At 41.1% G+C, this 26,777-nt stretch overlaps 2 protein-coding genes across 6 annotated transcripts in view; one reads left to right on the top strand and one right to left on the bottom strand.

Moving 5' to 3' along the window:
• SLC5A8 (solute carrier family 5 member 8) overlaps positions 1-11,439 on the top strand; it is a 35,707-nt gene extending 24,268 nt beyond the window's left edge. Inside the window, exons 11-15 of the mRNA XM_007670103.3 lie at positions 2,292-2,378; positions 4,264-4,463; positions 6,389-6,492; positions 8,698-8,780; positions 11,302-11,439. Coding sequence (XP_007668293.2) covers positions 2,292-2,378; positions 4,264-4,463; positions 6,389-6,492; positions 8,698-8,780; positions 11,302-11,382 — 555 coding nt within the window. The 3' untranslated portion in view covers positions 11,383-11,439. The remainder of the gene's footprint in view (positions 1-2,291; positions 2,379-4,263; positions 4,464-6,388; positions 6,493-8,697; positions 8,781-11,301) is intronic.
• A 5,671-nt stretch (positions 11,440-17,110) lies between these two features.
• Positions 17,111-26,777, bottom strand: part of ANO4 (anoctamin 4) — a 173,046-nt gene continuing 163,379 nt past the window's right edge. For 3 of the 5 annotated variants that reach the window (XM_029079553.2, XM_029079555.2, XM_029079557.2), the window contains 4 exons: positions 24,963-25,082; positions 23,435-23,540; positions 19,484-19,679; positions 17,111-18,009 (listed from right to left, as the gene is read on the bottom strand). In XM_029079553.2, the coding sequence (XP_028935386.1) occupies positions 19,488-19,679; positions 23,435-23,540; positions 24,963-25,082 (418 nt within the window). In that variant the 3' untranslated portion in view covers positions 17,111-18,009; positions 19,484-19,487. The remainder of the gene's footprint in view (positions 18,010-19,483; positions 19,680-23,434; positions 23,541-24,962; positions 25,083-26,777) is intronic. The other 2 variants (XM_029079554.2, XM_029079556.2) reach the window with 2 other exon arrangements.

Raw genomic sequence — 26,777 nt, 5'->3', positions numbered from 1 at the left:
TTGTCCAAATAATAATAATAATGTTGGTATTTGTTAAGCGCTTACTATGTGCAGAGCACTGTTCTAAGCGCTGGGGTAGACACAGGGGAATCAGGTTGTCCCACGTGGGGCTCTCAGTCTTAATCCCCATTTTACAGATGAGGTAACTGAGGCACAGAGAAGTTAAGTGACTTGCCCACAGTCACACAGCTGACAAGTGGCAGAGCCAGGATTCGAACCCATGACCTCTGACTCCAAAGCCCGTGCTCTTTCCACTGAGCCATGCTGCTTCTCTAAGCAACTGGGTGGACACTCCTCTGAGCCATAACCTGCACAACCCAGTGAAACACTGACCAAATCGTTCCCTCCTGGCCTTCCTGTGAATCTTTGTTCACAAGTTCCTTTCTGATATGTGGTTGTTCTTTCGCATTATTTTCTCCTCCTTTTATACCCCTCTCCATCCTTCTACACAACCCTCTATATGGCAGACATTGGGAGTAGGAATATAAAAACAAATAAAGAAAAATGAATAATTAAACTGATGGTCACATGGGTGCTAAGACAGGTAAGGTATTAAGACAAGGAATGCCCCGAACACAAGTTGATTTTTTTTATCTAGAGGGGTCTGGAGGGAGAGAGAGCTGTGATTTGGCAGTCTGGAGTGGAGAGGAGAGCTTTATGCTGGCTGGTTAGGTGTGAGCATTGGGTGAGAGATGGGAGAGATGTGAATGAGGTTCAGTGAGAAGATTAGCTTTCAGGGAGTGAAATGGAAACCCTTCCTTTGGGCCTTCCTGCCATCCCTGCTCTTGGCCAAGCTTAGGTATTTGCAGTTTCCAGCACTGGCATCCCTACTGACTTGAGCTGTCTTGGCAGCCTCTAAACTAGCTTCTTTTGTTATCATTACTATTATTATTGTATGAAGCACTTAGCATGTGTCAAGCACTGTTCTAAGATCTGGGGTAGAGAATACAAGTTGATCAGGTTGGACACAGGGGGCTCACAGTCTAAGTAGGAGGGAGAAAAGGTATTGAGTCCCCCTACAGTTGAGGGAACTGAAGGACAAACAAGTTAAGTGACTTGCCCAAGATCACACAACAAACAATTGGCAGAACTGGGATTAGAACGCAGGCCCGGATGCTTTCCTTTAGGCCAGGTTGTTTCTCTTCCAGGAACAGACTCCTTCTGGAGCACCCTTCCTGATCTGCTACTAGGTTAGGGCACTGACGGCACAAGTCCCTCCTCATTTCCCACTACATCCTTGGAGAGGAGCAGGAATCTCCTCCAGTAACTCTAGAAGCTATGGATGCTGTTCTTTTCTGAACCAGAGTAGTTGGAGGAAGTAGGCCCCACTGTTGGGCCTGAGAAAGAGTTTAGATTTTCCAATTCAGTAGCTGAGGGTGCAAGAGAAGAAAGTGAGATAAAAAGACAAATGATCCCTGACTTCCACCTTACTTCGTGTCTTTCCCTTTCCTACCTCCATCACTCTCAAAACTGCCTTGCTGGGAAAAGAGCCCTAATGATTTGCTTCCTGGTACCTTGAAAGCAGATTCTGCCCTTTAGGCTTCTGCTTTTCTCAATCACACAGCAACCCACTTCCTTAATCTCCAGTTTCCAGGAGCCTCTTCTGTGCTTGACCTTCACCAGGACCTTTTTCACACAGTTGGCCTGGTTGGGGCCTCACTATTTGGAAAGGTCGTGAAACTCTGGTAGGAAGGAAGTAAAAGGACGGAAATAATTTCACTTGAAAGAGAGGAGGCTGAGGGGTAGTAGTAAGCATGGTCAGGTAAAGATTGTTACTAAAAATGTTCCCTTTTAAGCACACTTGTAGATATCATACATTGATAATTCTGGACTGCTCATCCATGTAGCTGAAAGGAACTGTTGCTGTGGTGGCCTGAGTCTCCTTTCCAAAACGGAATACTGCAGTGACACGCAAAGATTATCTTTTGTACTGGTAACTCTTTGTTCCTGAAAGCAAAAGAGCTTCCATTCCTGAAACCCCTCTTCCTTTTCTTCCTCTTCCTCCCACCATCTTCACTCACATTCCAATGTACACAGCTGCATCCCTGCTTAGAGGGAACACTGTTTACTAATTTTTTAATCTCTGCTGAGGTAAAAACAAAGCAGAAATAAATTTAAATTGCATCAGCAATGATTTAACCGTTTCAAAAATGAAATGTTTAAATGCACATAGCCTTCGAGAATTCAGGTTTTTTGCAAGTAATTCATTAGTTCTTTGGAAGGAATTGTATTTAAAGTTTTAAACTGTGTATCTGTGCAATCCAATTTATTAATTTTCATCTCTTTTCCAGGCAGCTCTCAGCATTTTTGGCATCATTGGCGGTCCCCTTTTGGGCTTGTTTTCTTTAGGTATTTTATTTCCATTTGCCAACCCAATTGTAAGTGTTAATGTTTATAAACTTTGATTTCCCAAACAAAATGCAGCCACAGTTTGGCTCTGGTCTGTTTTTAGGGTGGAAGCCTTATGAGACCTCACTTTTCTGGTAATTATTTTTGAGAAAATTCAGGGATATATTTGAGAAGGAAGCACAGGCTTCATGATACTTGAATTCCTTAATTGAATAACACTGAACTAGGACCAAAAAAAAACTAGAGATTTTCCTGTATTCAGAGCAAAGTAATGTCCAAAATCAATATATAATCAATCTCACAGTTGGGAAGAATATCAAGAGAGACTCAAAGGCTGAGGTTTTGCCATTGCAGACTCAGAATTTACCACATAAATATATAGCTATCTGGCTTCATGGCCTAAGGCTTTTGCCTGAGGAGGAAAATGAAAAAGGCTTTAGACTGGAAAAACATCAAATTAGCTCATCCTAGGCTCCACCACACAGTAATCATCTTCTAGAAGAGGCCCAAATTCAGCCCAACTCAGGGGAACCAGGGACTCAACTTCCAATAGGGGTCAAAGCAGTACAGTAAACTGAGAGTTCCCCCAGAGTTCTCCCTCGGGTAGAAAACTCAACTGCCCAGAGCGATATGATGCTCTTCCATTACTGGCAGGGGAGGCAAATTCGGCCCAGATTGCCCCACTGGCTTTTAGAAGATGGAGGCAAGTCTGCCCCTTTCTCCCCGGATCGTCTTGCTTGTTTTTTTTGTTCTTCCCCTCGATTTTCTATTTTGAGCCAGATCCATTTGGAAGGTTTTTAAACATAATTTTGGTTGTGAACTCAGTGTATAACACTGGCTAATTTTATTAAGTGCACAGCGCAGGCTAGAAGATCTGAGTCATTTGGGGGATGTTTCCTATAAGAAAGAGTACGGAGTAGTTAAACTCTGGGCCAAGGTAAAACTCTAGTATAAACAACCATGTTTTAATGCCATTATTTAATCAATAAAGTGTTCGAGCTTTTACTTTGTGCAGGGTTGAGCTGAAACTTTGGTGACCTTAAATCTAATGGGAAAAACAGGGATCCACGATATTTTTTAAGTGCTTAAAGTGTGTGCAGAGCACTGTACTGATTACAGCAGAGTAAGTCGACATGCTTGTGGGAAGATCAGCATTAATGAGGGACATTGGCAGCTCATTTTTCTTAGCTTCAAATTGAGGTAATTCCGTCTATTGCTAAAATACTGCATTTCTGGTTGTATTAAATTCACACTTACTGTGTGAATTACTCCTCTCTAACTTCTGTCTGCCTCTGAGTACTGCCTGAGAGCTACACTTGATTTTTTTTCTGAGATTTCACACCTAGGCTTAAACTGTGCTTTACGCTTTGTGCTTTGATTGAAATAGTTATTAAAATGAAACATAATATATATCAAATATACTTACCCCTCAATTCAATCGTGTCCTTTCAAGGTTAACACATGATATGGATCCTGACAAGGTCTTCCAATTATAGTACCGTACTTAAGAGCAAATAATGTGTTGTAGAATTTTCAAATTATATTTTGTATAGTTTAAGTAAACTAGAAAACTAGTAGGCAACACTTTACACTATTTGATAAAAAGAATACACATTTAGTATTAATTTTTAAAATCTGGCAGTGATTTAAGGGACTTGATCTCAGGAATCCACCTCCATGTGTCTTACCAAACATAATGCTATGGACAGACTTTATAACCAACCCAATTTACTCATCTGAAAAATGGAAGTGTTTACTAACCTGAAAGGACAGATCTGTGCTTAGCCATGGTGGGAAAAACAAAACATTTTTGTTATCATACTTGAATAGAATTTCTAGTTCTTTGATTTTTTTTTTTCCCAAAGAGACTGTTCTTTATCATTTTTTTTCTGTTAAATAAACTTTTCTTTTTAGGGTGCATTTGGCGGTCTTCTTGGAGGATTTCTCATGTCACTGTGGGTTGGAATTGGAAGTCAGCTTTATCCTCCACCTCCTTGGAGAACTTTACCATTAACCCTTTCAACTGCAGGCTGTAATCAGTCCCAACTAGTTCAGAGAGACTGGAATGATATGATATATTCAACAAATGCTTTACAAGTTAATGGAGTTACCAGGTACTAAAACTGCCATAAAACAAGCAGGCAATTTTTAAAAAGACATGAAATGTGCAACTGTTGGAAAGCAGAAGACCTCAATTATAAAAATTTTACAGAGAAAACCGTTTCATTATGTAGTTTTGCCTAGAAACACATTCTGCAATGCTAAAAAGTAGTAGTACTGAGTTCCCACTGGGTGTAATATATCGTACTCTGTGCTTGGGAAATATAAAATAACCAAGTGGCACATTCCCTTGTCACAAAGAGTTTACACTCTAATAAGGGAGACAGACAAGAAAAAACTTGCAAATAGAGTAACCGAAGGAAGTAATTAAACATAAAACTGAATAGCAAATGTTCAAAAGTACAGAGGATGAACATATAGTGCTAAAGATTGCTGGTGGTTCTGTACATCTTGGGGTTTTAGGGAAGGCTTGCTGGAGGTGCTAGATTGGGGAGGGCATCAAATGTGGGGAGTGTTGTGGTCTATCTGACGAAGAGAAGGCCTTTAGGGCAGGGGAACAGCATGGGTGAGATGAGAGTACGGTGCTTTGAGACGGTCAGTTTGACAGGAATGAATTGCTGGAGAGTAATGGGTGAGAAAAACAGAAATATAACAAATGGTAGTGGAAGCTATGTGAGTGAATGAGCTAAGTCGATCAATGGTACTTTCTGAGTGCTTTCTGTACGTAGAGCACTGTACTAAGCATCTAGGGGAGACCAACACAATAGAGTTGATAGATGTGATCCCTGCCCTCAAGAAGCTTACAATCTGGTGAGGGAGACAGACATTAAAATAATTTACAGATGGGGAGATGGCAGAGTATAAGAAAATGTACATAATTAGTGTAGGGCTAGAGCAAAGTGCTTAAATGGTACAGATGCAATGCAGAAGTGGAACATGAGGGGTTAGTCAAAGAAGGCTTCTTGGAAGAGATATAATTTTAGCAGGTCTTTGAACACGGGTAGAGTGGTGGTCTGTTATGAAGGGGCAGGGAACATGTTTGCTAAATGTGTTGTACCTCTCTCAAGTGGACAAGGAGGCACATCATGGCACAGCAGATGGAGCACAGGCCTGAGAGTCAGAAGGTCCCAGCTTCACCACTTGTCTGCTGTGTGACCTTGGGCAAGTGACTTCACTTCTCTGTGCCTGTTCCTTCGTCTATAAAATGGGGATTGAGACTGTGAGCCCCACATGGGAGAGGGACTGTGTCCAACCCAATTTCCCTGTATCTACCCCCGTGCTTAGTATAGTGCTTTGGCACAGAGTAAGTGCTTAACAAGTACCTTAATTAATTATTAGACTAATGCTTCTCAGCAGTTCATTGAATAGTATTGGAGTACCCTTGTGCAAAGTACTATGGTAAAGCCTGTAGTCCAAAGAGATGATACATTCCCTGCCCTCAAAGACCTTACAACTTAACGGCACTGTATATATTGTAAGCTTCACAAGGACCAGAACTATGTCTCTTCTTATGTATGTTTCCCAGAGGTTTGGTACACAATTATCTGGACACACTAGTCAAATATAGAGGATACACAGCAAAACACTAACCAGTCCTCTAGCCATTTAAAAGTGTGTATATACAAGTGTACATATCAGGGAGTAATTAAGTACTGGGAGAATCTGTCTCACTAAGAATCTGAAGACAAATTCCATGCCATGAAGTCTCTAGCCTTCTTAGCGTAGCACACAACCTTAGGAAAATGAGTAGCCAACTCACCTGACCCCGGTCTGCTCAGGGAGGCTGGGGTCTCATGCTACAGGAGGTGGGAATAGGGCTCTGGATGTGTTTTGGGTGTTGGGGGGCATGGCGGAGCATTCTGCCTCCCGGCTCAAAGCAAATTAAAAAAAAAAATCAGGATTCTGCTTGCACTTTGATCTCTCTCACTGATATTCATTTTAGAAAATTTTTGTTAAACTCTGTCCTGTCTCTTTCCAGAACTCCTATAATGGACAACTGGTATTCCTTATCCTACTTATACTTAAGTACTCTCGGGACAGTCAGCACAGTAATATTTGGGGTTATCATCAGCCTTTTAACAGGTATTTGTATTACAAATATTTTATTTTAGATAACATTTTAATAGCATATGTACTTAACTGTGTTGTACGTTCTTCAGGACCTTTGGAGCCCAGCATTTCAGTAAGCTCCCCAGAATGGAACCATGAGCTAGGTTTTTATACGTGGAAATGTACTTTACCTTAGATGCCTGTCTCCATTGCCCTTTTAGCAATATTTAGGTCATATCTTCTCCAAGAGGCTTTCCCCAATTAAGCCCTCTTTTCCCCGACTCACTTTCCCTTCAGTGTCATCTCTGCACTTGGATCTATGACCTTTGGACAATTGATACTCGCCCCATCCCTACAGCACCTTATGTACATATCTTTAAATTATAAATTTAGAATTCTTATTTACATTAATGTCAGTCTCCCCCTCTAGACTGTAAGCTCATTATGGGCAGGGAATCTGTCTGCCAATTCTGTTACATCGTACACTCCCAAGTGCTTAGTACAGTGATCTGCACTCAGTAAGCACTCAATAAATACTAGATTGATTAGAAAGGCTATAGTGAGTTCCCTTATTTCATATTTGTTTCATTCCCCTGCAGTCAGAGCAGTGCCCCTCAAGCTTCCAGAGACCTAGAACCCTTATCCTGAAGTACAAACTTGGGGGACACTTGCATCCTGATATTGTCTAGAGTTGCAGGGGAACAGTAGATTTACCAATGGTGACTGTGGGGTGAGTGAAGAGAAAACATCACTCAAATGCTGAAGCTCTTTAGCTCTTCCTGGCTGACAACCAGAGCTTTTAGGTGATACTAATATACTTCCAGAATATAAGGTTAACAACTAAAAATTGCAAGGGAAGGATTCAGCATCTGAGCTGTGTGCCACTATGTGGAGCTTTAATCTGCTGGTAAAAGGTGATCCCTCTCTCAGGGTCGCACCTGGAGAGTTCCCAGTTCTCTACCAGTCTCGACTATGGGAGGGGGAGTTAAGCAGAGGCATACCCATTTGGTTCCTAGCCTGGACAGTGGCTAGCGAGTGGAAGGCCATCTGCTAAGAGTCAAAATTCACCTGTGCTGGGAAGCAGCAGCATGGGAGAGAGTCAAGCAAGGGTGGAAACTCAAGTTTACTGTACGGAAGGAGGCGATGGTAAACCACTTGTGTATTTTTACCACGAAAACTTTACGGATACACCTACCAGAACAACTGAAGATGGAGGTGGGGCATTCAGGGAGAGATGTGTCCATGGAGTCGCTATGGGTTGGAGACGACTCGCCGGTGTAAGACAAGACAAAAGGTGATCAGATCAGGCAATGCCAAGGTGGGAACTCAGCATCTTACAACTCTTACAAATTATGATCATAACTTAATTTCTCTGTGCCTCAGTTACCTCATCTGTGGAATGGGGATTAAGACTGTGAGCTCCATGTGGGGGACAACCTGATTACCTTGTATCCATCCCAGCACTCGGAACAGTGCTTGGCACATAGTGAGCGCTTAACAAATACCATCATTAGTATTAGTGTTGTTTCTACTCGTGGTGACTGTGAGTTAGCTGCATCCTTGAGAAAGCGATATTTTCTCCTAAGGCTGTCCAAAACAGCGTCAGTGATCAGACTACCTGTTTTTAAGAGCCCCATTAGCTGACTTTAGACAAATCTGAGTTTCTAAGAAAAATAATGAATAAAAACAACTCACCATTTTGTAATTCTCCCTAGTCATCTTGGAAAGTAGATGTTAAAAATAATAGGCACAAGTGTGGAAAAGGAGAGACAAATGGGAGTCAGGATCTCACACACACGTCCTGAGGGAGTGTTTACGTGCCATTCTTAGAAGTGGCTGATCTGACTTGGGTTTGGGTAGTTACTTAGAAAAAAACTTGCTGCAGAAGCTGGGATTTTAGATAGGGTTGGAAGAATGGAGGAAGGGAGTTCCAGGATGGTAGAACCACATGAGTGATGCCTCTGAGGTGGGAGAGTTCAGAGCGACACAGGAAACTCTGGAAATATACACAGAGGAATGAATCGTAGAGACTGTGACAGGCGCAGACCTTGGCTTACACGAAGTACCTGGACAGCACAACTGGTTAGAAATTTGGTCCTAAATACCCTCAAGCAGCACAATATTTTAAATTAATTGTTAGAGAAAATTCATAGTTAATCTCTGTTGTTCAAATCTCACTATCTGCACTTTAAGTATTTAAAATGTATTCCTAAACATATTATTTTTAATATTTTTCAGGAGGAAGACATCAAGATTTAGATCGTAAATTGTTGCTAAACAAAGGCGACTTAACACGTCTGTCATCGCTGATTGGTAAAAGAGTAAGTACTCTAAGTTTAGTTCTTTAAGAACAGCAGAAATGCCATTACTGTGTCAGACCAATAGTCCATGCAGGGCAGTATTCCACTTTCAGTGACATCCAAATGCTTAGCTGATCCATGTTACGGTTGCTCTTCTTAACAAAAGTGCTTAATAATAATTATGGTACTTACTGTGTATTAATTGCAGGGGTAGGTACTGTATTTGCATATTGGACACAGTCCCTGTCCCAGATTGGACTCAAAATGGAGTTTATCCTCTCATTTTATGGATGATGAAACTGAGGCACAGAGAGGTTAAGTGACTGAGCTTGGAGCAGAACCCAGGTTTTCTGATTTCTGAGCTCACCCCCTGTCACAGGGATGTGCTGTCTCATTTCCCTAACTCTCCCTTAACTTATTTTGAACTATTCATCCAAGAATTTATCTACATTTTTCTTGAACCTTCGGACATTTTTATCTGGTCCACCTTTCTAGAGTTTCAAATTCCGTAACATATTACTCACCCTCTGAAGAAATCCTCCCCAGGGAACGTGACTACCATCTCTGTTATACTGTACTCTCCCAAACACTTAGTACAGTGTGCTGCACACAGTAAATGTGATTGAGTTTGAACCTTCCACTTGAAGTTTTGTTGGGTGTTCCCCCTTCCAATTATTGAGGGATCGGGTCAACAAGAAACCCACACTATGCACCCTTTATGATTATGTAGCCTTCAATCTTCGACTGTCTCAAAATTAATCCTTCCAAGTTATATCTTTTATGGGGCCCAGAATTGATGATGCCCACCATTTGTGGTGCTTTTTTGGCTGCTGTCACACATTGATTTCATTTACTATTCTTTTCCATAGTTGGTTTAGAGATGTTTTTCTTCAGTTGTGACTTATAGCTCCATGTCCACTATTAGGGAGTTGTAATTTGAAATATTTTCTTAGATACATTCCCATTTCTGCTTCCATGCAGTGAAACCTCATCTGCCATTTTGGGGCTCCCTCAGTTTTGAGATTTTCCTTGAAGCTTATTCCCATTTACATGTTGTTTTAACCACCTGGAAAAGCTTTAGCGTCACCTGTAAACTTGTAGTTTTCACTGCACACTTCCTCTTCCAGATAGACGAAGGTGGTAAACAAAATCGGCTCTAGAATTGATCCCTGAAAGGACAGACTATTTGCACTTTGCTAACCCATGGTTACTTGGTTTTGAAAGCCTTTGCCTACTAACCCCTTAATGTAATACCAGCTTGCTGGACTTATTTAGTTTCCCTTTAGAGAAACTATTGGCTTTTTCCAAATAGGTTGTGCTTTTTTGCAGGCTCACTGATCCTAAACTTAGTTAGAGATTATATTACCCTGCCAAGAATAGAAGTGAGGCGCACCTATTTAATTTTCAGGACCTACCTCCTCTGAATCCTTCCTAAAGACAGGAAGTACATTGCAATATTTGAGTCCTCTAGTTGTCAGTGATAATATCATGATAGGTAACAAGCTGTCACCAAAAGTTTGGCATATTCCCCCTCAGATTTCCTTCACACCTCTTGGGTGGATGCCATCCAGTTTAGTAATGTGGTCTCCATTATTTAATCCCTCCAAGTAGGCAGTTCAAGGCAGTTCATGATTTGCCCTGCCCAGAGAACACTTTTGATCATTTTTACTTGGGAAGCAAAAAGAAATCTGAGTCCCATGTATTACCATTTGTTCTTAATTTCCAGTGGACCAGAGTGGTGGTAACATTCCTAGACTTTTTTGTGCCTAGTAATAATAATACTAATTACTGTATTTGTTAAGTGCTTACTTATGTGCCAGCCACTGTATTAAGCAATGGGGTAGATACAAGCAAATCGGGTTGGACAACAGTCCCTGTCCCATGGGGGCTCACAGTCTCAATCCCCATTTTACCGATGAAGTAACTGAGGCACAGAGAAGTGACTTTCCCAAGGTCACACAGCAGACAAGTGGTGGAGCCAGGATTAGAACCCATGATTTTCTGACTCCCAGGCCCATGCTCTATCCACTGTGCCTTATTGCTTCTAATAATAATTGTGGCATTGGTTAAGTACTTACTATGTGCTGTGCGCTGTACTAAGCGCTGGGTGGATACAAGCAAGTTTGTACTGAAGTTGGGGGTACCTTTTTATCTTGTTCTAGTTGGATCTCCTCTTAAGCTTCTGCTTTTCTAACCGGTTCCCTTGTAGTCTTCATTTGAGATATGGCCGGTTCCTTCACACATATTTGATGAGGAAAATGAAAACTGGAAAAAGACAGCACTGCCACTGATCTTTTTTTATACAGAGTTATATTGCAATTTCCAATTAAAGGGAAAATCTGGAGTTCTTTATTTGTAAAATAAAAAATAAACATCTGTGGGGTGTGGAAAGGATATAAAGAGACTGCTTTACCCTGAATAATAAAAGTCTGTCTGTATATTTTACCCAATAGACTAGAGGAAAAAACCCAAAACACTAGTTAGCCATCCAGACCCCAGATATCTTTTTTCCTAACCAATTACCATGTACACTCTCTTTTAGAAGAGCCAAGTTGAAGTTTCAAAACAGAAATCCCAGATATCGGAATTTAAAGAAATGGATGCCTCAGTGTCACAAGCTTGAAGCGAATCTCTCAAATGAAATAAATGTATATATGTATATAAAAATGGATGCATCTCATATTTGGAGCCATTCTTCGATTGGGTGGGTAACTTTAAATTTACTTGAAGCACTCAATCACCTTGCCCCCTCTTACCTCACCTTGCTACTCTCCTACTACAACCCAGTCCCGACACTTCCTTCAGTCCTCTAATACTAACCTTTTCACTGTACTTTGATTCTCATCTATCTCTGCTCCCACCTCTCACCCACCTCCTGCGTCTGGCTTGAAACGCCCGCCTTTCTCATTTCTGACAATTCTGTCTACGCTTTCAAAGCCTAATTGAAGGCAGTTATCCAAGAGGCCTTCTCTGATTAGGCTCTCTTTTCCTTTTCTTCAGCTCCCTTCTGTGTTGCCCTTTATTCATCCCCTGAACTTATGTATATATCTGTAATTTATTTATATTAATGTCTCTTCCCCTCTAAACTGTCTTGTTGTGGGCAGGGAATGTGTTTGTACTCTCCCAAGCACTTAGTACAATGCTCTACATACAGTAAGTGTTCAATAAATACAATCGACTGACTGAAATGTAGATTTGCCTAGGCAAAAGGAGACCCACTTTGTGGTGTCATTTTTTGGAAAAATCAGTCAGGAACTATTTATTGTTTCATATAGAGAGGGTAGCAAGAATGAGCTTTTGCCAGCCAAAGCTGTCACCTAAGTGTATATCCAAAAGCTCCATCTGTTTCCTGAGAGCGAGCCTCTGGTGAGTCTAGATTCCCTTCTTCTCTCCCTGACCGCCGTCCTCAACTGTTCACTCTCCAGTGGCTTTTTCCCCACTACTTTCAAACATGCTCCTGACTCACTTATCCTAAAAAACCCTTCCTTGACCCCACTTCTCCTTCCAGCCACTGCTCATTTCCTTTCTACCATTCCTCGTTGAATGAGTTGTCTACACCCACACTCTCCAGTTCCTCTCCTTCAAATCTCTCTGACTCCTTCCAATCTGGCTTCCGACCCCTTCACTCCACAGAAGCCGCCTTCTGAAAGGTCACTAATGATTTTTCTTACCAAAATTCAATGGCCTCTACTACATCCTAATCCTCCTCGACCTCTCAGCTGCCTTCAACATGATCGACCACCCCTTCCTCCCGGAAGCATCATGGAACCTTGGCTTCACTGACACTGTCCTCTGCTGGTTCTATCGCTGGCTAGTCATTCTCAGTCTCTTTTGAGGGCCCTTCCTCTGCCTCCCTAACAGTGGGTGCCCCTCAGGGTTCTGTTCTAGGTCCCTTCTATGGTCCATCTACACCCACTCCCTTGGAGAACTCATCCACTACCGTGGTTTCAAACTACCATCTCTATGCTGATGATTCCCAAATCTCCATCTCCAGCCCTGTCTCTCTCCTTCTCCGCAGTCTTGTATTTCCTGCTGCCTTTTATGACATCTCCACCTGGATGTCCCACCAACATCTCAAACTCAATACCACATTTTTGGACATGTATTAAATAATAAAACTCAGGCTCCTGCGGAAGGGGGTATAGCTCTTTCTCTGTCGTGACTTTTTTTGAAGAAATATTTGAAAAACAATATTGAAAATAGGCCACGAAAACTAAAAGTGGCATAAAGATGGAAAAAGAACCCCTCAGCCAAGGAACGTAGCTTAGTGGATAGACCACGGGGCTGGGAATAGCAAGATCCTGGGTTCTAATCCAGGCTCTGCCACATGTCTTCTGGGTGACCTTGGGCAAGTCACTTCACTTCTCTGGTCTCAGTTACCTCACCCGTAAAGTGGCTGTCCCTGTTGTCTGATTAACTTTTACCTACCCCAGTACTTAGAACAGTGCTTGGCACAAATTAAGTCCTTACAAGTACCATTATTATGAATATTATTATTATTATTACTGCTCTCACCAGCCTGGGTGAGGTCGATCTCAGTCGCTTCCTCCCCAAACTTCAGGTCACTGCCCACCTCGTAGTGGAAACCTCTTCTGGGCATGGAGCCGGGTAGGGAGCAGAAGCAGTATAAAGAAAGCAAGTAAACTCACCCTTGGGGACAAGGGAGACCTGGCAGCCAGGGCCTTGTGGATGCCATCCAATAGGGAGACGATGAGTGCCTATCCTCAAATCAGGATGAACTCTTAGTTGGTCTAGCTTTGCTGGAATCCATAAATCGTATTTATTGAGCACTTACTATATGCAGAACACTGTACTAAAGTGCTTGGGAGAATAAAAGGCAACAGAATTAGCAGGTGCATTCCCTGCCCATAAGCTTACAGTTAGAGGAAGAGGGTCCTTGGTCAATCACTGTGGACTTTTTCTTTCCTTTGAGATTGCTTACTAACCTGGTTTAAGAATTTCACTTTGGGGATTGAATGCATTTTGGAGCTTTGTTTTAAGACACGTAACTGTCATCTATATTATTTAATCCAGTATCAGTTTCAATATAAGGCCTAAAGAAACTTGAGCATTAATCAGTTTGCTCTCCCTTCCTAAGAACCTCGTAGCAAAATAATTACTTCCTCCTCTAATATTTTCAAAATATGCACTTGGAAAAACTTTTGGTCATAGAGAATTTGAGATAAATTTAGATACAAGTTTCTAGAAAGGAAACTGTTTTCTGGCATACACGATTAGATGGCATGTTGACTACTACACATTATGATGTCACCAGGTGAATTTGGGATTATTTAAGAAAATCAAAATGAAATTGTAGGAGTTCTCATGCAATTTGACCTCATCTCCTAATAAACATTATTTCACAATATTAAGTTCCTTTCTGTGTAAATCATATACTTCCATTTTTATAGTAAAAATTTGGCCACTGCAATGTGCTTTCTCTTTCCTTGCACCAGAATCAAATGTAATTTTGTAAAATTCATAGAAGAAGAAATGACTTGACGATTCTTATCTGTCCCCTTCCCAGAAGGATATAACATTTTGAAATATTAGGATATTTCAGTATTGCCTTAATTTGGTTATTATACATGAACCCCAAAGAGGCAGGACTCACCAAATTGAAGAATTATGTTAAATAATTCAGAGAGGATCTCCTTTAATATCATTTTCAACTGGAGAAAAATCTGAAAAATCTATAGATTAACAGAAGCAAAGCATTATAATGTCCCTCTCTTTGCATGCCACACACTAACAATAGCTACATCAAACAAAATATATTCTTAAATCAGAATCTGAGTATCAAATGTTTAAGTAACGTACGTTGCAAAGTAAGGCAGGGTGATCTAAATTGTCCATTTGACTGCCTGCAATCTGGCTTCGGCTCTCTTGACTCTATGGAAACTGTCCTCCTTAAGGTCACCACAACCTTCTTGCCAAATCCAGTGGTCACTATCCATCCTAATCTGCCTCATACTCTCAGCTGCCTTGGACACGGTGGATCATCCGCATCTGCCAACATTATCTAACCTGGTTCTCCTATCTCTCTGTCCACTCATTCTCAATCTCTCTTTCACAGGCTCCTCTTCTGCCTCCCTCCTGCTAAGTGTGGGAGTCCCTCAAGGCTCAGTTCTGGGTCCCCTTCTGTCTTCAATCATTCGTTCATTCAATCGTATTTATTGAGCGCTTACTGTTTGCAAAGCACTGTACTAAGCATTTTGGAGAGTACTCTAGAACAATAGACACATTCCCTGTCCACAGTGAGCTTATACCCACTTCCTTGGAGAAACTCACTGTGTCCATGATTCCATCTACCATCTCTATCTCTCCTTGTCTGCAATCTCACACTGCCTCCTGCCTTCAGGCCCTCTCTACCTGGATATACCACTGATGCCTCAAAATGAACATGTGTCCAAAACAAAACTCATATTCCCACCCAGACCTGGTTCTCCCCATTCCTTTCTCATCACTGGAGACACCGCCGCCACCCTCTGTCTCACAAGCCTATAGGTGTGGCATTATCTGTCTCTCTCATCCTCTAGACTGCCAGTTTGTTTCGAGCAAGAAATGTGTATGCTAATTCTATTGTGTTGAACTCTCCCAAGTGCTTAGCACGGTGCTCTGCACATAGTAAATGCTCAGTAAATACCACCAACTGATTGATTCAATATGCATAGTCAGTCTGTCACCAAATCTTGCAGGCTTTACCTTCACTATATTTCTAAAATCTTCCCCTTCCTCTCTTTCCAAATTGCTATCAGACCGGTCCAAGCATTTATCCTATCCTGCCTCAACTATTGCATCAACCACTTCGCTGACCTCCCTGCCTCCAGGTTCTCCCCATGCCAATTCATACTTCATTCGGCTGCCTGGATCATTTTTCTAAAAAACAAAACAAAAAAAACCCTTCAGACCACATTTCCCCAATCCTCAAAAATATCCAACGACTGCCCATCCACCTCTACTTCAAACAGAAATTCCTTACCAATGGCTTGAAGGCCCTCAGCTCTCCCCATCCTACCTCAACTGATCTACTACAACCCAACCCGCATACTTTGTTCTTCTAATGCCAGCCCATTCATTTTATCTGAAATTCATCTAACCCACTATCGATCTGTTGCCCACATCCGCCCTTGGGCCTGGAACTCCCTCCCTCTTCATATCCAACACCTCCACCACTCTCCCCACCTCAAAACCCTGCTAAAATCCCATCACATCCAAGAGGCCTTCCCCGACCAATCCCACTTTTCCCCTATTCGCCTTCCTCTCTGCATTGCCAAAACACTTGGATTTATACTGTATAAGCACTTGATATTCATCCCAGCCTCAGTCCTACAGCACTTATGTTCATATCTGTAATTTATTTTAATGTCTATCTCCCCCTCTAGTCTGGAAGCTCTCTGTGGGCAAGGTTGTCTACCAACTCTACTGTATTCTTCCCAACCAGTTACGAGAGTACTTTGCATATAATAAGCATTCAACAAATACCACTGGCTGACTGCCTGGAGAGAGAGCACTGGTGGCTGGGTTGCAAGAAAATAGGAATCCATTCTTAGTCTTCACCTACAAGCTGTAATTAGCTCCCTCCCAGAGTCGAGATAAGAGGCTAAATGGAACAATTTATACGGAAGGATTTGGGCTCCTAGATACAAGGCAATCTATAAATTCAAACTGAATTTATAACAGTATAAATTCAAAAAATTCCAAAATTGGGAAATAAATTCTCCTTAATGTACACTTATGATGCTTTGCATGCTAACAATTAGACACTAATAACTACCTGCTAGTTGCTGCTGATGATTTAGTGGATCTCATCTCAAAATCCATGTCCTCCATAAACATTAAAGGATATTTCAGTCTTTACCAAGTTTGGCTTCTCCTTAACTCCTTGACAGAAAATAGTCAATCTGAGTCACTGCTTCCACCTAGAGAGACTGTCAGCTCGTTATGAGTAGGGACCATGTCTACAAATTCTGTTGTATTGTACTCTCCCAAGCCCTTAGTTCAATGGTTTGCACATGGAAAGTAATAATAAATTCAATTAATTCTATTGATTGAGAGACAACCAGTCCAGCTCAGACCAACAGACGCAAGGGAGGATAACCAGGATTTAGATTGGGTGTGAGAAGCACACCAGAATAGCAGATTTAATTCTTAAATGCAAAGGTATGGCTTAGAAACATTTAGACGTTGGATGGACAGCCTATTTTCAAAAGTCCCAAATATTTCCGGATGTTCATAATTGTTCTCCCATTACTGCCTGAAAATTTAAAATTACCATAGATCCATGAGCTATTTTGGGAATACCTCAGAAAATATCACTAGTTGCTCCTTCAAAGTTCTTGAATAATACCAATTAATCTGTACTTTTTTTCTGAGGAGAAGAAAGGAAACGTTAGAAATTATCTTCAGGGAATTGGACTTACAGACGGTATAGTTCTGTATGAAGATATTTATCTTTTATTTTAAACTCAGCGTGTATTCAAGATCACTATCATTTAAATATTTTCCAAGAAAATCCAACTAAATTCAAATATACCTAAAAAGACCCAACAGCACATATGTCATATGCATATTTTTAGAGTTTATTGCATCACATTGTACAAGCATTAAACATGGCTTTATGTTAATGATTATTTAAGAGGAAATTAACATCCTTTTATGTAGTTTTTGGCTATTTACAAATAGAGATTTTCTATGTACTTATATATATGTGTGTATTTTTATGTACATATGTAGGAATATATGAATATACATATGTACACACACAGATTCATCTATGGCCATATTCTTATAGCTATAGATACATATCTATATATAATAAATCAATTTCTTCAGAAAGATCTGAAATTAAATAAAAATTTGTAAACAGGGTCTCAGTTTTTTATTTGATGGTATGTACGTAAATGGAATTGTAACATACAAGTAATGTATGTCTGAGTATCCATATTTTAATTTACCTTTTTTTCTAATGTCTGTAAAACTCACATGGGACAGAATGCGAGAAAGGTAGCAAACAGGCTGAAAAACAGTCCCAGTATACAATTTTTCTGGAGTTTAAAAACGTGAGTATAACTGCCCTTGACGTACATGCTTACTCTGTTGAGAATGGTCTATGAAGAGCAATCAAACACCAGATTGCAAAATGGTTTCACAGTAAATCCTCTGAAGTGTGCTGACCGGCTTGCTTTGCGTCTGACATGCACTGAGGTTGCGGTTTTTTCATTCTCTGGAAAGTGGTGCTATTGCACAGCTGGAATAAGTGAACAGAATTCAGGTCATTTGCTTGAAAATTAGTAATTACCTAGGGAGAAACACACAAAATCACAGCAGCTACACTTTGACCAGACAGAACAATGTTTTGTATTTATAGTGCACCATTTACCTCAGGCATTACAGTCTATAAACCAAAACTCATTCAAGTTCTTCTAGCACCTGAGGTAGATAAGGGGCAAATAATCTATATAGATTGGCAATGAATCAGTAAAAGCACTTAAACAACCCAGTGCCACACAATTTGAAGCCAAGGCTGAGCCTATGTGAGTCCAGGCATTTTTTTTTAAAGGAAACTTCACAAGATTCAATTCCAGTTTTGTCCGCAACATATCAGCTGGGGTTCCAAATTGAGGGAGGGAGAGAGAGCGAGTGTGCTCACGAGAGGGATTTTATGGTCTGTAAGGTAAAGATGAGAGGAAAATGTAAAGATAGAGCAGCGTCAAGAACATGGCAGACAGTGACAATAGTTTTTATAATCTAAGGTAAACATAATAGCTATTTTGAAAAGGGAGATGGGAATTTGGGAGAAGAGACTGAAAGACATTAGGAAGGGGATAGTAACATGAATTAACCACCAATTTGTTGGCTTTGAAAACTGAATTACTTTTAAAATACTCTAACTTAGGCTGGATTTCTCAGGAACTGTCATCATTCTGTGTGCATTTTGCATTCTGACCATTTCTGTGTCCATTTTGTAACCTTTCTACCCTTGTTTTTGGCCACAGTGAATTGAATGGAGAAATACTGATAGTTTTATAAGTTTCTTAACCATTCTAGTTAGATTTCCATAACTAATCTCCCTGTCTAGACTACAAGCTGTGGGCTGGGGCTGTGTTGTATTGTAATAATAATAATAACTGTGGTATTTGTTAAGCACTTACTAGTGCCAGGCACTGTATTAGGAGCTGGGGTGGATTCAAGCAAGTCAGATTGGACATAGTTCCTGTCCCACATGAGGCTCAGTCTCGATCCCTGTTTTACAGATGAGGTAACTGAGGCACAGAGAAGTAAAATGAGTGGCCCAAGATCACACAGCAAACAAGTGGCAGAGTCAGGATTAGAACCCATGACCTTCTGACTCCAGCCCTTTTTACAGTGCTCTGTAAATACCACTGATTGATGACACTGAATCCTTTCAAGAGAAAAAAATTCATGCATTTAATTTGCATACATTATTTATCTTCGGTAGGAGGTAACCTTGGGAGGAATCCCCTTCCATCCCTAATTTACAATTTCTTTCAAGTAATTATTTAACAAGTGCCTAAAGAAGTAAAATAACCTCCTAAATCCTGGGGTATATTTGAGGTAGATACAACTCCATTTTATTGTGCCCTCCCAAGCGCTTAGAACAGTGTTCTGCACACAGTAAGCACTCAGTAAATACCACTAATTTCAGATTATTTCAGCATCTGAAATGATCAGCACAAACATTCATGAAAGTTTCTTCTCACCCAGTTATGGCCACTCATTGTGATGAGATTTTCCATTTTTCTTTCTTTCCTTGCGTTCTTTTTGGAGTCGCTCCAGTTCTGCTTCATACATCATCTCCTGAATCAAGTACTTTTCTCTTCTCATTCGATCCCTCAGATCTTTTGGAAGGTCCGGGATTAGATAAGAAATCAAGTGCTTTATGCAAAATACAAGGTGCTAAATATAAAACAACATAGAATGGAATCAATTTAAAGCTAATTCTTCCACCTTTCCCTCCTGCAGGGGTCCTCCACAGTCAACAAATTTGGAAGTGGAAGACCCCCGGGAGACTGCATCAATTTGGGCACCTCATCCTTTGGGACAAGATATCCGGGATATCTCAAAGTTGGGCAGACCGAGAGGAACAGAGCCACCATCAAATGGTCCCCCAAATTAATCTGCTGTCAACGAGACCCCAGTTTAAGCAGGGCTTGCCTAAGGCCTTAGTATGTGCACAACTAAGGAATTCCCGGGCCTGCTGGATCCTCTGTGCACAACAGAAAGTTAATCGGCCACATGTCTATTGTGTGACCATGAGCAAGTCATTTAACTTCTCTGGGCTTCAGTTACCTCATCTGTAAAATGGGAACTAATAGTGTGAGCCCCATGTAGAATGGGGATTGTGTCCAGTCTGACTCATTTGTTTCTATCCCAACGTTTACAACAGTGCTTGGCACATAGTAAGCGCTTAACAAGTACCATTATTATTATTATTAATAAAGAACCATCCTGAAGGGCGTATTTATGTTCAAGATTGACAATTTAATTGTTGGCTCACATCAGTAAGAATGGGGAAACTGAAGAATCTACTCTTAAGATTCCAAAAATGTATGTTTTCCTACACAAGACTGGAAGCCTGTTGTGGGCAGGGAATGTGATTGTTTATTGTTGTACTGTAGTCTCCTAAGCACTTAGTACAGTGCTCTGTACATAGTAAGTGCTCAATAAATATGATTGATTGATTACACTGGAAACAATAATAACAATATCTGTTGAGCATTTACTATGTGCAAGACACTGTATTAGGCGCTGGGGTGAATACAAGCAAATCGGGTTGGACACAGTCCATGGCCCACGTGGGGTTCACAGTCCCCATTTTACAGATAAGATAACTGAGGCACAGAAAAGTGAAGTGACTTACCCAAGGTCACACAGCAGACAAGTGGCAGAGCCAGGATTAGAATGCAAGACCTGACTCCCAGGTCCGTGCACTATCCACTAGGCCACGGTACTTCACTAAATGTCAGTAATAAAAATGCACTGTAATTCTCAATACTGAATTCAGTATGGTCCCTTCTAGGTGAGGCCCTGTCTGTGAATAACTAAATCATGTAACAAAACAATTTCCAAAACAGACACCTACGAAGCCCAAGGTGGCAATTTTTTTGTTTCTGTGACAATTACGAGTGAGGTCTTTTTGAAAAATGAAAAAAAAAGTTCTGTGACTATTCAGAAATGTATTAAAAAATCAGACATACTCTCCAGAAATACTTGAATCATTTTGAGATCAACAGTTTGAGCAGTAGCTGGATTTAGATCCTTCTAAAGGAAAAACAAAAACCAGTGATCTGAAAAATCCTTCTAAGTGACATCCACAAGTGAAAGAACAAATAGCTAGCTATCATCTGCTCTTTACATGCTTTCTTAGACCCTACAATTTCCTCTGCTTCAAGCAAATGAACTTTTTCCAAAGTAGGAATTGGACCCTGTGAAATCTACAATTAGCTCATCAGAATATACATAACGGTTGCTATATGACAGACAGATTTTTCCATTAGCGACTGCCATTTGCTAATTGCTCGCTTCACTGTCTTCAGCTTGTTTAAATATTAACAATCTAAACGACCACTCAAAAGCCAAAGCAGACTTTTGGAGGTTACATATTCTGAAAACTATACACTTGCTTCTTGTCAACAAATGTCACATTTCAGATCCTTTGATTCTCCTCTTCAGATTCTTTAGAATGACAATTATTTTTATATAGCTCAAGAGTATTCATTTCATGCTATTCCACTGTCTTTTCCCAACTATCATGGGGGGAGTTCTTTCTAAGGTTTACTATCACCATCTATGTTAAGCTAGAAAACTATTTTTAAAATTCACTCATTACTCTAGCTGGTAAAACCCATCAGTTTGGACCAGATCCAAACTGGACCTTGGAACAGCAGTTAGAGGCTGGGTCTGAATTAGGCTGGTTCCTTTTAAGGATCTCTGGCCAGAGAGGTAGGCAGCAGATGCTTGCAGGGACCGATTAACTTCGTGTGGCCTGGGGCTAATAGATTTTGTGGAGCCCTGACGTGATTCACGATGCCATCACACAGGGAAGATCAATTTGATAACACTCATTATGCCACGTCACACAGTGAAGTCAGTAGTTTGCACTGCTCCTGCATCTGTTTTCAGGTCCCTTCAGACCTCATACAGAAACTCTTCACCAGTGGCTTTAAAGCACTCAATCACCTGCCCCGCTCCTACCTCACCTCGCTATTCTCCTACTACAACCCTGCCCACACACTTCACTCCTCTAATGCTAATCTATCTTCTCACTATACCTCAATCTTGTCCATCTCTCCGACCACATTCTGCCTCTGGCCTGGAACGCCCTCCCTCTTCATATCTGACAGACAATTCTCCCCATCTTCAAAGCCTTGCTGAAGGCCTATATCCACCAAGAGGCCTTCCCTGACTAAGCCCTCCTTTCCTCTTCTTCCACTCTCTTCTGTGTTGCCCTGACTTGCTCCCTTTATTCAGTCCCCTCCCAGCCCCAGAGCACTTCTGTACATATCTGTAATTTTATTTTTATTAATGTCTGTCTCCCCCTTTGGACTATAAACTCGTTGTGGTCAGGGAATGCGTCTGTTATATCGTGATATGATACTCTGAAGCATTTAGTACAGTTCTGTGCACAAAGTAAGCATTCAATAAATACAACTGATTGAAAAAGGCCAGCCCACTCCCCTTTCCCAGCCCAGCAAATCCACACAATACCACTCTCATTTTACAGATGAATAATAGGCACAGAGAAGTGACTTGCCCAAGGTCACACAGCAGAAAAATGGCAGAGTCGAGACTAGAACCCAGGTCCACTGTCTCCTAGGCCCGTGCTCTTTCCACTAGACCGTGTTGCTTCTCTTGTTCTCTCGTTGTGGGTTTCAGAAGACAACATTTCTGTGACTACCTCGCCTATACACATCATGTTCCTGTAGTATTCAATCCTGTCTTCTCAGGCTTCATCTCAGCAGACTGAAGCGTCCGACTTTTTTCAGTCTACCTTGGTATAGAAGTTTCTGCACTCCCAAATATCTGTTACCAAGTTTGTTCTTAGTTCAGATCTATTATTCCCTTCCTTTTCCAGATTACAAGTGAACACTGTTATATGCAAATACACCTTTTTCAATTTTAGGTGTACAGCAATTCATTTAATCAAAACTAGTTTAATATAGAAAAACAAGAGAGATAGGAACAAAAAAAAATCCATCAGACAGGAATACTTTAATCTTTTTAACAACTGAACTATCTGCCAATGGAGATTTTTTATACAACATTTATGGAGTGTCAATGCGCTCGGCATATGCTTTCAATTCTGCATTATATTTTTCCTCTTTGATCCTGCTTTTGTATAGATGCAAGTCTTGAGAGTACCCTCAGAGGACCATCGTGCTAGATAGACTACTAAATTTAAGATCATTTGTAACTAAATTTTCCAGTTAACACTGGGCATTTTTCTTGGAGTTCAGGAAAACAATTTATTCTAAAGAGAACTAAAGAAAATGAAAGGAAATAAAATTACTTAATATTTTTTAAATATCCATGAGAGTATAGAACCACAACTCAATTCTCTGTCTGAAATCTCCTTTTGGCTCATGCCTTCTAGTGGATTCAAATTATTCAACTTTTCAAAGGAAAGAAATGTTCTGACTGAACACACTGACCTCAAATACAATTATAAAAGCCAAACGTGCTGCTAAGACGTGCCAGAATTGCAGTGTGTAGCCATAGGGCACCAGGGAATGAGGAGGATCTCGATAGTCTCGGTATCTACAAGAGCAAACACAACATTACATTTTAGCACATTAGTCTCCCACTGTTTTTATCCTACTTTCAGGGGTGTAGGAGTCCACTCTGGAAAGTAGATCTCTTAATTTGAGTCTCACTTCAATTCAATATTTGAAAAAGATAGACTATGTCCTTTTGTGGTTTATCTGCTGCATTTTCCACCCTGGCATCTGTTTCTGCTGGAGAAAAACTTTTGGATGCAGCATTTTCAGTGCCATTATGTGGAGTTAAAATGTTGCATTTCTGCTTCCCATTACAACTGGTCTACCTATAGAAAGGGCAGAGGGTTGCTCTCAGGGTCACTGCCGAACCCTGTGATGACTGGTTAGGAGGTGGCACCAGGTGACAAATGGCTGCAGTGCTTGGTACACATGGTTAACTGGCCCGGTGGCTGTTACAAATACTGGAGCTTGTCCCCAAGATTAACCGGTGTCCGTGGCAACTGTTTCCTATGGAAACTGAAGCTACCATAAGCCAAATCACAACAGGCCACTGGATTGGTTAGCATGGAAGGTGGTGGCAAAAGGGTGGAGGGTGCCTGACAGGGGTACGGCTTGCTAACGTAAGACTCCCGTCAAGAAGCGCTGCCCATAAAGCTGGACTGGCTTCATGGCACCAGAGTGGATGTGAATAAGTGTGTGTGCGGGGCAAATAAATGAGATTGAGTGGTTGTGATATGGGATTGCCCCCATCACCCAACTCTGGTCAAAGGCGTGATATCACGCTAGTAGAGAGAGAGAATTGAACACAGCAGTCTCTCTGATTATATTACTTGAAAAAATGTTTCAGGGGTCTTGATTCAAAATACTAATTTGCTGTCTCTAACAATTTCTGGCAAAGGGAATATTAGAGATCTTACACATGGGGAACATATCAAGAACAGTCTTTTTTAAAACTAATTAACAATCCAGTTTGGGAATGGCAGGAGCACAGACAGAGGAAAGGATTTCTGTTTATCAGTTCAAGTGGTAATAATAACTAAAGACAATGCCAGCCCACTCTGATTGGTGGGCCCTGTCTCACTTTAGCACTGGTACACAATTTATTCTGGGGCACTGGGTCAGCCGGAACTGAAAATTCCAAGTGTTTTGGGAGACAACTCATAGTTGGAATTTTTTTTTCCATATGTTTCTCGGTCTTTTGGTTGTTTCCAAATCTTTAAACTTCACCCTCCCAAAAAGTATTCCTTGGCAGGGACAAAAACACATAAATATGGGTTATTGTGCCTACTATAGCATTTACTAAGTGTGTAAAGTGAAATGGCTTCCCAGAACTAGTGCTCCTCCCCAATTTCCTTCATCACCTCTGTTCTCATGATAAACATCTACTTCCTTTCTTAAATACTCAATTCTGAATGTCTCATGATACAGGAAAGGAGAGAGAGTAACACATATGGGTTCTCACCTGCAGTACTTCAGAGGTGAGCCAGAGAATTCACTTCCGTCTGAAGTAGGCTCAGATCGGTTTTCAAAGTCTGATACCAGGAAGACGGAAAGACTGGCATTAACATAGCCAACCATACACCTAGGAGTAAAATGAGAACACTTAGAAAATAACCCCCAAATCTCTCAATTTCCTGGAAAACAGCATCTTTGATTTTTATGTCATTTCTATCACCTGCCAACTCCAAAACATTAAACTAAAGCAATAAAGCACACCTAGTTCTCCTGTAACACAGGAGTTACTTTCTTCCCGAACCCCACGTAAGAGAAAACTCACCAGACAGTACTCACATCTGGGACTGAAACTGTGTGGATGTGTTTGTGTCTTCTAATATGGCACTGCATTCTATCCAGACTGACATAAACCACTGGAAGAATGTTCCCTAATTCCCCAATAGTGTTCTACCCATAGTGCATGGTAAAAATGTGTGTATTGGGAGGACTATATGATTGTATAAGGAGATTATGGTCTTCGACCTTGCTCACCAAAAGGGCCAAGAGCAAAGAAACCTCTCAAGACAGTGATTCTGAATCTCCTTCCAGGACCTCTCCACTGTATTTCCTGAAACATCTGCAAAGTTAAATGTGGTCCAATGATGCTGCCGGAAGCCAAGAAAGTCACAAAACAGAGTGGCTTGAACAAAAACAAGGCCTTTAAAGGATGACAAGTCATCATTATTGTCTGATCTAGAATGCCCATGGCAACAAAAATGAATTAAGTATAGAAAGCCCATGGTTTCTGATGCCTCTTAGTGACAAATCATATGCCAGAAAGTAAGGCAACATGCCCAAGGATGAGTGGAAATAGGTCTCAATCTCTGTATACTGAAAATTTAATTTTTGGACAATTTTCCTTCATTATCTATTCAATGTCAAGGGCTTGACAGACTAACAAGTTAGCAACACTGCTGTAGAAATGGACCACTTTTCTATTTGTGTGATGTCCAAATTATTGCAACATACTGCAAATAAATCTGCCCAGTTGAAAGGTAGAGGTGAAAATTATGACCTTCCTTATTATCGTCTGAGAATCAGACACACTCTTTGAAAGTGACTAACGCATTGGGCATTTTGCATTCAACCCATGCTCAGCCCCACAGCACTTATGAACTTAGCTAAATTAGTTATATTAATGTCTGTCTCCCCCTCTAGACTGCAAGCTTGTTGTGGGCAGGGAACGTGTCTACCAAATTTGTTGTACTGAATTCTCCCAAGCAGTAAATAGAGTGCTCTGCACACAAGAAGTGCTCAATAATGCCATTGGTTGATTAACTACGTACCTTAATGGATTCTAAACAGATTTCTGATGTTAAAGCACCTCCAAAATCCCTGCCATCGGCCCTTACTCTGGCCCTCCACCCCTCCTTTGTGTCCTCCTGCAAGGAAGAGAAGCTGCCTCAAACCATGACATCAGGTGTCCACTGTCCTCTGCTCCAGATGCAAATCCTCCAATGTCACTTCACTCTGACCCCTGGGGCCTCCTGCACAGGACAGAAACTGCCTCACTTCATGCCACTTCCAGCTCCCTGCTCCAGCCTAAGAAGGACTCAAACATGAGGCCTTCTCCCCTTTCGGGATGTTGAGAAAGTCCCTGCTGGGAGGCTGTGACACCTGTGACTGTTAGTTGGGCAAATTCAGCCCCACAGCACTTATGTACCATTTTAAATTTATTTATTTGTATTAATGTATGTCTCCCCCCACCCTCGAGTGTAAGCTTGTTGTGGGCAGGGAATGTGTCTGTTTGTTATACTGCACTCTCCTAAGCGCCTAATACAGG

Source organism: Ornithorhynchus anatinus, chromosome 14 (assembly GCF_004115215.2).
Source record: "Ornithorhynchus anatinus isolate Pmale09 chromosome 14, mOrnAna1.pri.v4, whole genome shotgun sequence".
Classification (NCBI taxonomy): domain Eukaryota; kingdom Metazoa; phylum Chordata; class Mammalia; order Monotremata; family Ornithorhynchidae; genus Ornithorhynchus; species Ornithorhynchus anatinus.
The sequence above is the reverse complement of the archived record's forward strand: the minus strand, read 5'-3'. Positions and strand labels throughout refer to the sequence as shown.